General features: G+C 47.5%; 1 protein-coding gene across 3 annotated transcripts in view; it reads left to right on the top strand.

Moving 5' to 3' along the window:
* The window catches only part of LOC115101954 (rho GTPase-activating protein 39-like), a 191988-nt gene that overhangs the window by 155459 nt on the left and 24016 nt on the right, over positions 1 to 12513 (top strand). For all 3 annotated transcript variants that reach the window (XM_065005242.1, XM_065005243.1, XM_065005244.1), the window contains 2 exons: positions 7778 to 8405; positions 8842 to 8934. In XM_065005242.1, the coding sequence (XP_064861314.1) occupies positions 7778 to 8405; positions 8842 to 8934 (721 nt within the window). The remainder of the gene's footprint in view (positions 1 to 7777; positions 8406 to 8841; positions 8935 to 12513) is intronic.

A 12513-nucleotide genomic window follows, 5' to 3' on the forward strand; every position in this document is an offset into this window, starting at 1 on the left:
GCATGCAGTCATCCCCCTCTTCAAAGGGGAGACACCCTGGACCCAAACTGTTACAGACCTATATCCATTCTGCCCTGCCTATCTAAGGTCTTCGAAAGCCAAGTCAACAAACAGGTCACTGACCATCTCGAATCCCACCGTACCTTCTCCGCTATGCAATCTGGTTTCCGAGCCGGTCACGGGTGCACCTCAGCTACACTCAAGGTACTAAACGACATCATAACCGCCATCGATAAAAGACAGTACTGTGCAGCCGTCTTCATCGACCTTGCCAAGGCTTTCGACTCTGTCAATCACCATATTCTTATCGGCAGACTCAGTAGCCTCGGTTTTCGGATGACTGCCTTGCCTGGTTCACCAATTACTTTGCAGACAGAGTTCAGTGTGTCAAATCGGAGGGCATGTTGTCGGTCCTCTGGCAGTCTCTATGGGGGTGCCACAGGGTTCAATTCTCGGGCCGACTCTTTTCTCTGTGTATATCAATGATGTTGCTCTTGCTGCGGGCGATTCCCTGATCCACCTCTACGCAGACGACACCATTCTATACACTTTCGGCCCGTCATTGGACACTGTGCTATCTAACCTCCAATCGAGCTTCAATGCCATACAACACTCCTTCCGTGGCCTCCAACTGCTCTTAAACGCTAGTAAAACCAAATGCATGCTTTTCAACCGATCGCTGCCTGCACCCGCATGCCCGACTAGCATCACCACACTGGATGGCTCCGACCTTGAATATGTGGACACCTATAAGTACCTAGGTGTCTGGCTAGACTGCAAACTCTCCTTCCAGACCCATATCAAACATCTCCAATCGAAAATCAAATCAAGAGTCGGCTTTCTATTCCGCAACAAAGTCAATCACGCTGCCAAGCTTACCCTAGTAAAACTGACTATCCTACCGATCCTCGACTTCGGCGATGTCATCTACAAAATTGCTTCCAACACTCTTCTCAGCAAACTGGATGCAGTTTATCACAGTGCCATCCGTTTTATCACTAAAGCACCTTATACTACCCACCACTGCGACTTGTATGCTCTAGTCGGCTGGCCCTCGCTACATATTCGTCGCCAGACCCACTGGCTCCAGGTCATCTACAAGGCCATGCTAGGCAAAGCTCCGCCTTATCTCAGCTCACTGGTCACGATGGCAACACCCATCCGTAGCACGCGCTCCAGCAGGTGTATCTCATTGATCATCCCTAAAGCCAACACCTCATTCGGCCGCCTTTCGTTCCAGTACTCTGCTGCCTGTGACTGGAACGAATTGCAAAAATCGCTGAAGTTGGAGACTTTTATCTCCCTCACCAACTTCAAACATCAGCTATCTGAGCAGCTAACCGATCGCTGCAGCTGTACATAATCTATTGGTAAATAGCCCACCCATTTTCACCTACCTCATCCCCACAGTTTTTATTTATTTACTTTTCTGCTCTTTTGCACACCAATATCTCTACCTGTACATGATCATCTGATCATTTATCACTCCAGTGTTAATCTGCAATATTGTAATTATTTGCCTACCTCCTCATGCCTTTTGCACACATTGTATATAGACTCCCCTTTTTTTCTCTACTGTGTTATTGACTTGTTAATTGTTTACTCCATGTGTAACTCTGTGTTGTCTGTTCACACTGCTATGCTTTATCTTGGCCAGGTCGCAGTTGCAAATGAGAACCTGTTCTCAACTAGCCTACCTGGTTAAATAAAGGTGTTCTCAACTAGCCTACCTGGTTAAGTAAAGGTGTTCTCAACTAGCCTACCTGGTTAAATAAAGGTGTTCTCAACTAGCCTACCTGGTTAAATAAAGGTGTTCTCAACTAGCCTACCTGGTTAAATAAAGGTGTTCTCAACTAGCCTACCTGGTTAAATAAAGGTGTTCTCAACTAGCCTACCTGGTTAAGTAAAGGTGTTCTCAACTAGCCTACCTGGTTAAATAAAGGTGTTCTCAACTAGCCTACCTGGTTAAATAAAGGTGTTCTTAACTAGCCTACCTGGTTAAATAAAGGTGTTCTCAACTAGCCTACCTGGTTAAATAAAGGTGAAATAAAAAAATAAAGAGCAGGAACCTGGACTTCATCAAAGAAATCAGAAATTCAGACTGTCACCCTACAAGAAACATAGTATAGAGGAGATGGACCCACTGGTTTCCCTCTAGGTGACAGAGAGCTGGTAATCCCATCCACCAAACTACCAGGTGTGAAACAGGGAAGGGACTCAGGGGGTATGCTAATTTGGTATAGAGCAGACCTAACTCACGCTATTAAATTAATCAAAACAGGGACATTTTTCATCTGGCTAGAAATTCAAAAGGAAATGATCTCAACAGAGAAAAATGTCCTCATGTGTGCTACCTATATCCCCCCACTAGAATCCCCATACTTTAATGAAGACAGCTTCTCCATCCTGGAGGGGGAAATCAATCATTTCCAGACCTAGGGACATGTACTAGTCTGTGGTGACCTAAATGCCAGAACTGGACAAGAACCTGACACCCTCAGCACACAGGGGGACAACCACCTGCCTGGAGGTGACAGCATTCCCTCCCTCATATGCCCCCCTAGACACAACTATGACAACATTACCAACAAAAACGGGTCACAACTCCTGCAGCTCCGTCACATGCTGGGTATGTACATAGTCAATGGTAGACTTCGAGGGGGCTCCTATAGTGGGTACATGGCAGTAGTACTGTAGACTACTTTATCACTGACCTCAACCCAGAGTCTCTCAGAGCGTTCACAGTCAGCCCACTGACACCCCTATCAGACCACAGAAAAATCACAGTCTACTTGAACAGAGCAATACTCAATCATCAAAGCCAAAGGAACTGAATAATATCAAGAAATGCTATAGATGGAAGGAAAGGAGTGTGGAAACCTACCAAAAAATAATTAGGCAACAACTAATTCAGTCCCTTTTAGACCATTTCCTGGACAAAACGTTTCACTGTAATAGTGAAGGTGTAAACTTGGCAGTTTCTCATCTTCCCTATCAAATAAAAAAAATCCAACAATGACAGAAGATTTTTAGGAAGAATGCAAAAACCTAAGAAAGAATTTGAGAAACCTATCCAACCAAAAACATAGAGACCCAGACAACCTGAGCCTACGCCTTTTGTGGAAATGCTGTTTTGGCCTGATTGGGTCTTAGTGGAGCTTAGCTCCAGACCTGCTGAGGGGGTTCAGATTGGAAAGCTTTGGGCCTGAGCTGTGGACAAATACACCAGTTGTACATCTGATCAACGGTCCACATGGTTCGCCATGCTGCATGGATTACTACACTATAGAAAAGATTATCATGCCGCTTTTGTTTTTAATAAGACCACATTATGAAGCCCTTACTACATAGACATATGTCTTTTCCAGCTGCTATGTAAAATAGGGGTACCCTCCCCGGTCCCTACCCACACATCTCTGTCAGAACAATAATGTAAAGCCTGATATATAAGAGATCAGATCTCCTCTTAACAGATCTGCTTGACTTCTACAGCATTATATTGTAAATATGAGGTCATATGAGTATGAATGTAAAAGTCCATCTTTCAAGGTTATTGTTGGTTATATTACTGTTTGTTCTTCTTTAGGCCATGTAATTGAGTTTGAAAAAGCCTTTGGTAAGACATTAGTGTTGGTTCAGAGGCAAACTTACTATTGATATGATTGTGATGAATTACCTAGATGTTCTAAAGGGAGAACAATGTTGGCCGTTTGGGATTTGATATGATTCATTGCATAAAGGGAACAAATCAAACTCATGTTATTAGATTTGTGAAAGTATAGTGAACACAATTCTAAATGCAACATGTAAAGTGTTGGTGCAATGTTTCATGAGCTGAAATAAAAGATCCCAGAAATGTTCCTCACGCACAGGAAGCTTATTTCGCTCAAATATTGTGCACAAAACATTGCTGTTAGTGAGCATTTCTCATTTGCCAAGATATTAAATCCACCAAACAGGTGTGGCATATCAATAAACGGATTAAACAATATTATCATTACACAGGTGCACCTTGTGCTGGGGGAAACAAAAGGCCACTCTAAAATGTGCAATTTTGTCACATGCTACAGATGTCTCAAGTTTTGAGGGAGCGTGTAATTGGCATGCTGACTGCAGGAATGTCCACCAGAGCTGTTGCCAGATAATTGAATGTTAATTTCTCTACCATAAGCCACCTCGAACGTCGTTTTAGAGAATTTGTCAGTACGTCCAACCGGTCTCGCAGTGTCAACGCGGCAGCTCAGCACCTCCACATTCGGATTCATCACCTGCGGGGATCATCTGAGACCCCTCTGAAACTGTGGGTTTGCACAACTGAAGAATTTCTGCACAAACTGTCTGAAACCGTCTCAGGAAAGCTCATCCGGGTGCTCGTTGTCCTCACCAGGGTCTTGACCTGACTGCAGTTTGGCGTTGTAACCGACTTCAGTGGGCAAATGCTCACCTTCGATGGCTGCTGGAGAAATGGGCCCTTCACGGATGAATGTATGGCGTCGTATGCGACGAGCGATTTGCTAATGTCAAAGTTGGGACATTCCAGCAACTTCACACAGCCATTAAAGAGGATTGGGACAACATCTTTTACATTGTTGCATGTTGCGTATATATTTTTGTTCAGTGTATTTTAATTTGTATTTGGTAAAGGGCCCGTGGCAGTGGAAGTGTTTTGGGGCGATGGGATGGAAGCAGCCAGAGGAAGGCTACAGAGAGTGGGGGATGGAAGCAGCCAGAGGAAGGCTACAGAGAGTGGGGGATGGAAGCAGCCAGAGGAAGGCTACAGAGAGTGGGGGATGGAAGCAGCCAGAGGAAGGCTACAGAGAGTGGGGGATGGAAGCAGCCAGAGGAAGGCTACAGAGAGTGGGGGATGGAAGCAGCCAGAGGAAGGCTACAGAGAGTGGGGGATGGAAGCAGCCAGAGGAAGGCTACAGAGAGTGGGGGACGGAAGCAGCCAGAGGAAGGCTATAGAGAGTGGGGGATGGAAGCAGCCAGAGGAAGGCTACAGAGAGTGGGGGATGGAAGGGAAGCAGCCAGAGGAAGGCTACAGAGAGTGGGGGATGGAAGCAGCCAGAGGAAGGCTATAGAGAGTGGGGGATGGAAGCAGCCAGAGGAAGGCTACAGAGAGTGGGGGATGGAAGCAGCCAGAGGAAGGCTACAGAGAGTGGGGGATGGAAGCAGCCAGAGGAAGGCTAAAGAGAGTGGGGGATGGAAGGGAAGCAGCCAGAGGAAGGCTACAGAGAGTGGGGATGGAAGCAGCCAGAGGAAGGCTACAGAGAGTGGGGGATGGAAGCAGCCAGAGGAAGGCTACAGAGAGTGGGGGATGGAAGCAGCCAGAGGAAGGCTATAGAGAGTGGGGGATGGAAGCAGCCAGAGGAAGGCTACAGAGAGTAGGGGATGGAAGCAGCCAGAGGAAGGCTACAAAGAGTGGGGGATGGAAGCAGCCAGAGGAAGGCTAAAGAGAGTGGGGGATGGAAGGGAAGCAGCCAGAGGAAGGCTACAGAGAGTGGGGGATGGAAGGGAAGCAGCCAGAGGAAGGCTACAGAGAGTGGGGGATGGAAGCAGCCAGAGGAAGGCTACAGAGAGTGGGGGATGGAAGCAGCCAGAGGAAGGCTACAGAGAGTGGGGGATGGAAGCAGCCAGAGGAAGGCTACAGAGAGTCGGGGATGGAAGCAGCCAGAGGAAGGCTACAGAGAGTGGGGGATGGAAGCAGCCAGAGGAAGGCTATAGAGAGTGGGGGATGGAAGCAGCCAGAGGAAGGCTACAGAAAGTGGGGGATGGAAGCAGCCAGAGGAAGGCTATAGAGAGTGGGGGATGGAAGCAGCCAGAGGAAGGCTACAGAGAGTGGGGGATGGAAGCAGCCAGAGGAAGGCTACAGAGAGTGGGGGATGGAAGCAGCCAGAGGAAGGCTACAGAGAGTGGGGGATGGAAGCAGCCAGAGGAAGGCTGGGGAGTGGGGGATGGAAGCAGCCAGAGGAAGGCTACAGAGAGTGGGGGATGGAAGCAGCCAGAGGAAGGCTACAGAGAGTGGGGGATGGAAGCAGCCAGAGGAAGGCTACAGAGAGTGGGGGATGGAAGCAGCCAGAGGAAGGCTATAGAGAGTGGGGGATGGAAGCAGCCAGAGGAAGGCTACAGAGAGTGGGGGATGGAAGGGAAGCAGCCAGAGGAAGGCTACAGAGAGTGGGGGATGGAAGCAGCCAGAGGAAGGCTATAGAGAGTGGGGGATGGAAGCAGCCAGAGGAAGGCTACAGAGAGTGGGGGATGGAAGCAGCCAGAGGAAGGCTACAGAGAGTGGGGGATGGAAGCAGCCAGAGGAAGGCTACAGAGAGTGGGGGATGGAAGCAGCCAGAGGAAGGCTACATAGAGTGGGGGATGGAAGCAGCCAGAGGAAGGCTACAGAGAGTGGGGGATGGAAGCAGCCAGAGGAAGGCTATAGAGAGTGGGGGATGGAAGCAGCCAGAGGAAGGCTACAGAGAGTAGGGGATGGAAGCAGCCAGAGGAAGGCTACAGAGAGTGGGGGATGGAAGCAGCCAGAGGAAGGCTAAAGAGAGTGGGGGATGGAAGGGAAGCAGCCAGAGGAAGGCTACAGAGAGTGGGGGATGGAAGGGAAGCAGCCAGAGGAAGGCTACAGAGAGTGGGGGATGGAAGCAGCCAGAGGAAGGCTACAGAGAGTGGGGGATAGAAGCAGCCAGAGGAAGGCTACAGAGAGTGGGGGATGGAAGCAGCCAGAGGAAGGCTACAGAGAGTGGGGGATGGAAGCAGCCAGAGGAAGGCTACAGAGAGTGGGGGATGGAAGCAGCCAGAGGAAGGCTACAGAGAGTGGGGGATGGAAGCAGCCAGAGGAAGGCTACAGAGAGTGGGGGATGGAAGCAGCCAGAGGAAGGCTACAGAGAGTGGGGGATGGAAGCAGCCAGAGGAGGGCTACAGAGAGTGGGAGATGGAAGCAGCCAGAGGAAGGCTACAGAGAGTGGGGGATGGAAGGGAAGCAGCCAGAGGAAGGCTACAGAGAGTGGGGGATGGAAGCTGCCGAGGAAGGCTACAGAGAGTGGGGGATGGAAGCAGCCAGAGGAAGGCTACAGAGAGTGGGGGATGGAAGCAGCCAGAGGAAGGCTACAGAGAGTGGGGGATGGAAGCAGCCAGAGGAAGGCTACAGAGAGTGGGGGATGGAAGCAGCCAGAGGAAGGCTACAGAGAGTGGGGGATGGAAGCAGCCAGAGGAAGGCTACAGAGAGTGGGGGATGGAAGCAGCCAGAGGAAGGCTACAGAGAGTGGGGGATGGAAGCAGCCAGAGGAAGGCTACAGAGAGTGGGGGATGGAAGCAGCCAGAGGAAGGCTACAGAGAGTGGGGGATGGAAGCAGCCAGAGGAAGGCTACAGAGAGTGGGGGATGGAAGCAGCCAGAAGAAGGCTACAGAGAGTGGGGGATGGTTGTTATGTTACCATACATGTGTTTAGATGTGAAAGCCACACTGGGTCACCTATTTCTAGAGTGTGATCTGCATGAATGATTCCAGATTCTACTCTGTTAACGCTTTAGGGGACATTAGTAAATTGATCCTACAGTACGAACACTGACGAACACACACACACACACACACACATACACACACACACACACACACCACACACACACACACACACACACACCATAATTCACATGCTCAATGTACTGTATGTTTACAGAATTAGACACGTGCCATCAACAGACAGTAATTCACATATGATTCCAGCTGTAGCGTTTATGTCTATGCCTTGCTAAATCTCCCTCTGGATCTTCTTCTCCAGGCAGGAACACTGGACTCCAAGGCCCAGTCGGAGATCTCGTCACAAGGCGGAGGTAATGGACACAGGGGCACCCCTCATGGAGTCAAAGTGACTGGAGACAGGAGGGGAGGTGGGGGAGGAGGAGGCGGCAGTGTGGGATACCAGTACCCTTATACCACCCTCTGTAAACCTCCTCCAGACACCAACATGGTGGACTGGGCCAGTAAGAACCTGAACCTTCACACGCAGGGCCTGTTCCGCCGCCGCGTCTCCATCGCCAACATGCTCTCCTGGAACAGAGGCTCCATCAAGAAGCCCATGCTGATCACCAGCGACCGCACCGTCAAGAAGGAGGCCTGTGAGATGTTCAAGCTGATTCAGGGCTACATGGGGGACCGTCCGGCCCGGCTGGAGCGCCGTCACACCGCCCTGCTGGTGGTCACTAAGTGCTGGGGAATGCAGACCCTGAGGGATGAGCTGTACGTCCAGCTGGTCAGACAGACCACTGACAACCTGAGCCTGAGGAGCCTGGAGGCCGGCTGGGAATTCATGGCCATCAGCCTGTCCTTCTTCTCCCCCTCGCCCAAGTTCAGAAGCTACCTTGAGGGGTACATCCAGACACACCTGGAGCCCTCCAACGACAAGAAGAGTGAGTGGCAAAACTGCTTCTATTGATAAAAATGTTTGTACTATTTATATACAGTACATCTATGGATTATGGGTTGGTGAAGGTTGTTTTCCTGTAGCTGGTGGTTTTGAAACATTATTTATTTGTTTGACTAGACTTGGGTGCATCCAGAGGTGTGTTTATGTATCCGGTATTCCCGTGAGTTCAAAAACAGACAGTTGATATTGGTTTTCCAGCTATTATTATCTGGGATTCGGGCCAGATCAAACAGGATGCAGCACTGGAAAAGTGAGACCAAAAAAAAATGGAGTGGGAGCAGGGTCAAAGTTGAGAGAGCCCAGCACAAAACACCATCATCTGTTTTTCAGACCTAGACACTGGGGAGAGCGTTATTGCGACAAATCTTTAATCAAAAGAACATTTTGTCTTTCCGTCCTCCTCACCACTTCATTTACAGTCATGCAGCACATTATGGAACAACAGGACATGAAGACCAAGAAGAATTCAAAGTCCCGGAAGAAGAGGAAGCAGAACAACGAGGAAGAGGAGGGTGAGTTTCACTACAGTAACACTTGTTCACTACAGTAACACTTGTTCACTACAGTAACACTTGTTCATTCACAGAAGGAAAAAGAGGGAGGAATAACAGTTGAATTACATTTATTTGGGTGAAAAACATATACAAAAATATGTAGAATGTGTTCCTAGAGGATAGCAGTTACAAGTATTAATTAAAACTCCCAAAGTAGTCCTCACAGTGTCCCCATCTTACAGGCAGGCAGACATTCACAGAAAATATTAACCTATGATCACACTTTATGTGGATAGTCCGGATTTTCCATTAGTAGATGCTCCACATATAGTTTGTTGGTAGTCATGCCATCTGTTGATAAGCAACTGGTTGCTAAGGTTACGGTTAGGTTTGAATAAGAGTTGGAGTAAAAGTTTAGATTAAGTGTTAGGGTTAAGTTTATGGTTAGGATAAGGGTTAAGGTCAGGGTTAGCGCTAAGGTTAGATTAAGTGTTAGGGTTAGGGTTAAGTTTATGGTTAGGATAAGGGTTAAGGTCAGGGTTAGCGCTAAGGTTAGATTAAGTGTTAGGGTTAGGGTTAAGTTTATGGTTAGGATAAGGGTTAAGGTCAGGGTTAGCGCTAAGGTTAGATTAAGTGTTAGGGTTAGGGTTAAGTTTATGGTTAGGATAAGGGTTAAGGTCAGGGTTAGCGCTAAGGTTAGATTAAGTGTTAGGGTTAGGGTTAAGTTTATGGTTAGGATAAGGGTTAAGGTCAGGGTTAGCGCTAAGGTTAGATTAAGTGTTAGGGTTAGGGTTAAGTTTATGGTTAGGATAAGGGTTAAGGTCAGGGTTAGCGCTAAGGTTAGATTAAGTGTTAGGGTTAGGGTTAAGTTTATGGTTAGGATAAGGGTTAAGGTCACGGTTAGCGCTAAGGTTACTTTCTATATGAGATTGACAATTGAAGGAGTTGCAAACATTTACATCAGTACTAGACTCTTTAAATGAGATTAGCAGAACCACACAAAGGAGCCTTGAGGAACAAAAGCTGGGGTAACGCGTTTCCCTCTGTGCTTTATCTCTGTTGCCCAGCTGGGCAGGCTGGCACACACACACACTGCCAGGCAGGGATTAGCAGGCAGATAGCCATGTTATAGGAGTCCCTGACCCGGTCTCCTCCTAACCCTCTGGCCTAAAGAGCATTAGTAATGCTGTCCAGGCCATGGCTGAGGGGACCTCTCTGTAGAGTGAGAGGAGACACCACCTTCATATAATCAATAAGAGACACCACTACCTGTACTCAATAAGAGACACCACCTTGCTAGACTCAATAAGAGACACCACTACGTAGACTAAATAACAGACACCACCTTGCTAGACTCAATAAGAGACACCACCTTGCTAGACTCAATGAGACACCACTACGTAGACTAAATAACAGACACCACCTTGCTAGACTCAATAGGAGACACCACTACGTAGACTAAATAAGAGACACCACCTTGCTAGACTCAATAACAGACATCACCTTGCTAGACTCAATAAGAGACACCACTTCGTAGACTCAATAGGAGACACCACCTTGCTAAACTCAATAACAGACACCACCTTGCTAGACTCAATAACAGACACCACTACGTAGACTCAATAGGAGACACCACCTTGCTAGACTCAATAACAGACACCACCTTGCTAGACTCAATAAGAGACACCACTTCGTAGACTCAATAGGAGACACCACCTTGCTAAACTCAATAACAGACACCACCTTGCTAGACTCAATAAGAGACACCACTACGTAGACTCAATAGGAGACACCACCTTGCTAGACTCAATAACAGACACCACCTTGCTAGACTCAATAAGAGACACCACCTTGCTAGACTCAATAAGAGACACCACTACGTAGACTCAATAAGAGACACCACTACGTAGACTCAATAGGAGACACCACCTTGCTAGACTCAATAGGAGACACCACCTTGCTAGACTCAATAACAGACACCACCTTGCTAGACTCAATAAGCGACACCACTACGTAGACTCAATAAGAGACACCACCTTGCTAGACTCAATAAGAGACACCACTACGTAGACTCAATAGGAGACACCACCTTGCTAGACTCAATAACAGACACCACCTTGCTAGACTCAATAAGAGACACCACTACGTAGACTCAATAAGAGACACCACCTTGCTAGACTCAATAAGAGACACCATCTTGCTAGACTCAATAAGAGACACCACTACGTAGACTCAATAAGAGACACCACCTTGCTAGACTCAATAAGAGACACCACTACGTAGACTCAATAAGAGACACCACCTTGCTAGACTCAATAAGATACACCACCTTGCTAGACTCAATAAGATACACCATCTTGCTAGACTCAATAAGAGACACCACTACGTAGACTCAATAAGAGACACCACCTTGCTAGACTCAATAAGAGACACCACTACGTAGACTCAATAAGAGACACCACTACGTAGACTCAATAAGAGACACCATCTTGCTAGACTCAATAAGATACACCATCTTGCTAGACTCAATAAGAGACACCACTACGTAGACTCAATAAGAGACACCACCTTGCTAGACTCAATAAGAGACACCATCTTGCTAGACTCAATAAGAGACACCATCTTGCTAGACTCAATAAGAGACACCACTAGGTAGACTCAATAAGAGACACCACCTTGCTAGACTCAATAAGAGACACCACTATGTAGACTCAATAAGAGACACCACTACGTAGACTCAATAAGAGACACCACTACGTAGACTCAATAAGAGACACCATCTTGCTAGACTCAATAACAGACACCACCTTGCTAGACTCAATAAGAGACACCACTACGTAGACTCAATAAGAGACACCACTACGTAGACTCAATAGGAGACACCACCTTGCTAGACTCAATAACAGACACCACCTTGCTAGACTCAATAAGAGACACCACTACGTAGACTCAATAAGAGACACCACCTTGCTAGACTCAATAAGAGACACCATCTTGCTAGACTCAATAAGAGACACCACTACGTAGACTCAATAGGAGACACCACCTTGCTAGACTCAATAACAGACACCACCTTGCTAGACTCAATAAGAGACACCACTACGTAGACTCAATAAGAGACACCACCTTGCTAGACTCAATAAGATACACCACCTTGCTAGACTCAATAAGATACACCACTACGTAGACTCAATAAGAGACACCACCTTGCTAGACTCAATAAGAGACACCACTACGTAGACTCAATAAGAGACACCACTACGTAGACTCAATAAGAGACACCACTACGTAGACTCAATAAGAGACACCACCTTGCTAGACTCAATAAGATACACCATCTTGCTAGACTCAATAAGAGACACCACTACGTAGACTCAATAAGAGACACCACCTTGCTAGACTGAATAAGAGACACCACCTTGCTAGACTCAATAAGAGACACCATCTTGCTAGACTCAATAAGAGACACCACTAGGTAGACTCAATAAGAGACACCACCTTGCTAGACTCAATAAGAGACACCACTATGTAGACTCAATAAGAGACACCACTACGTAGACTCAATAAGAGACACCACTACGTAGACTCAATAAGAGA

The sequence above is a fragment of the Oncorhynchus nerka genome, linkage group LG20, assembly GCF_034236695.1.
Source record: "Oncorhynchus nerka isolate Pitt River linkage group LG20, Oner_Uvic_2.0, whole genome shotgun sequence".
NCBI lineage: Eukaryota > Metazoa > Chordata > Actinopteri > Salmoniformes > Salmonidae > Oncorhynchus > Oncorhynchus nerka.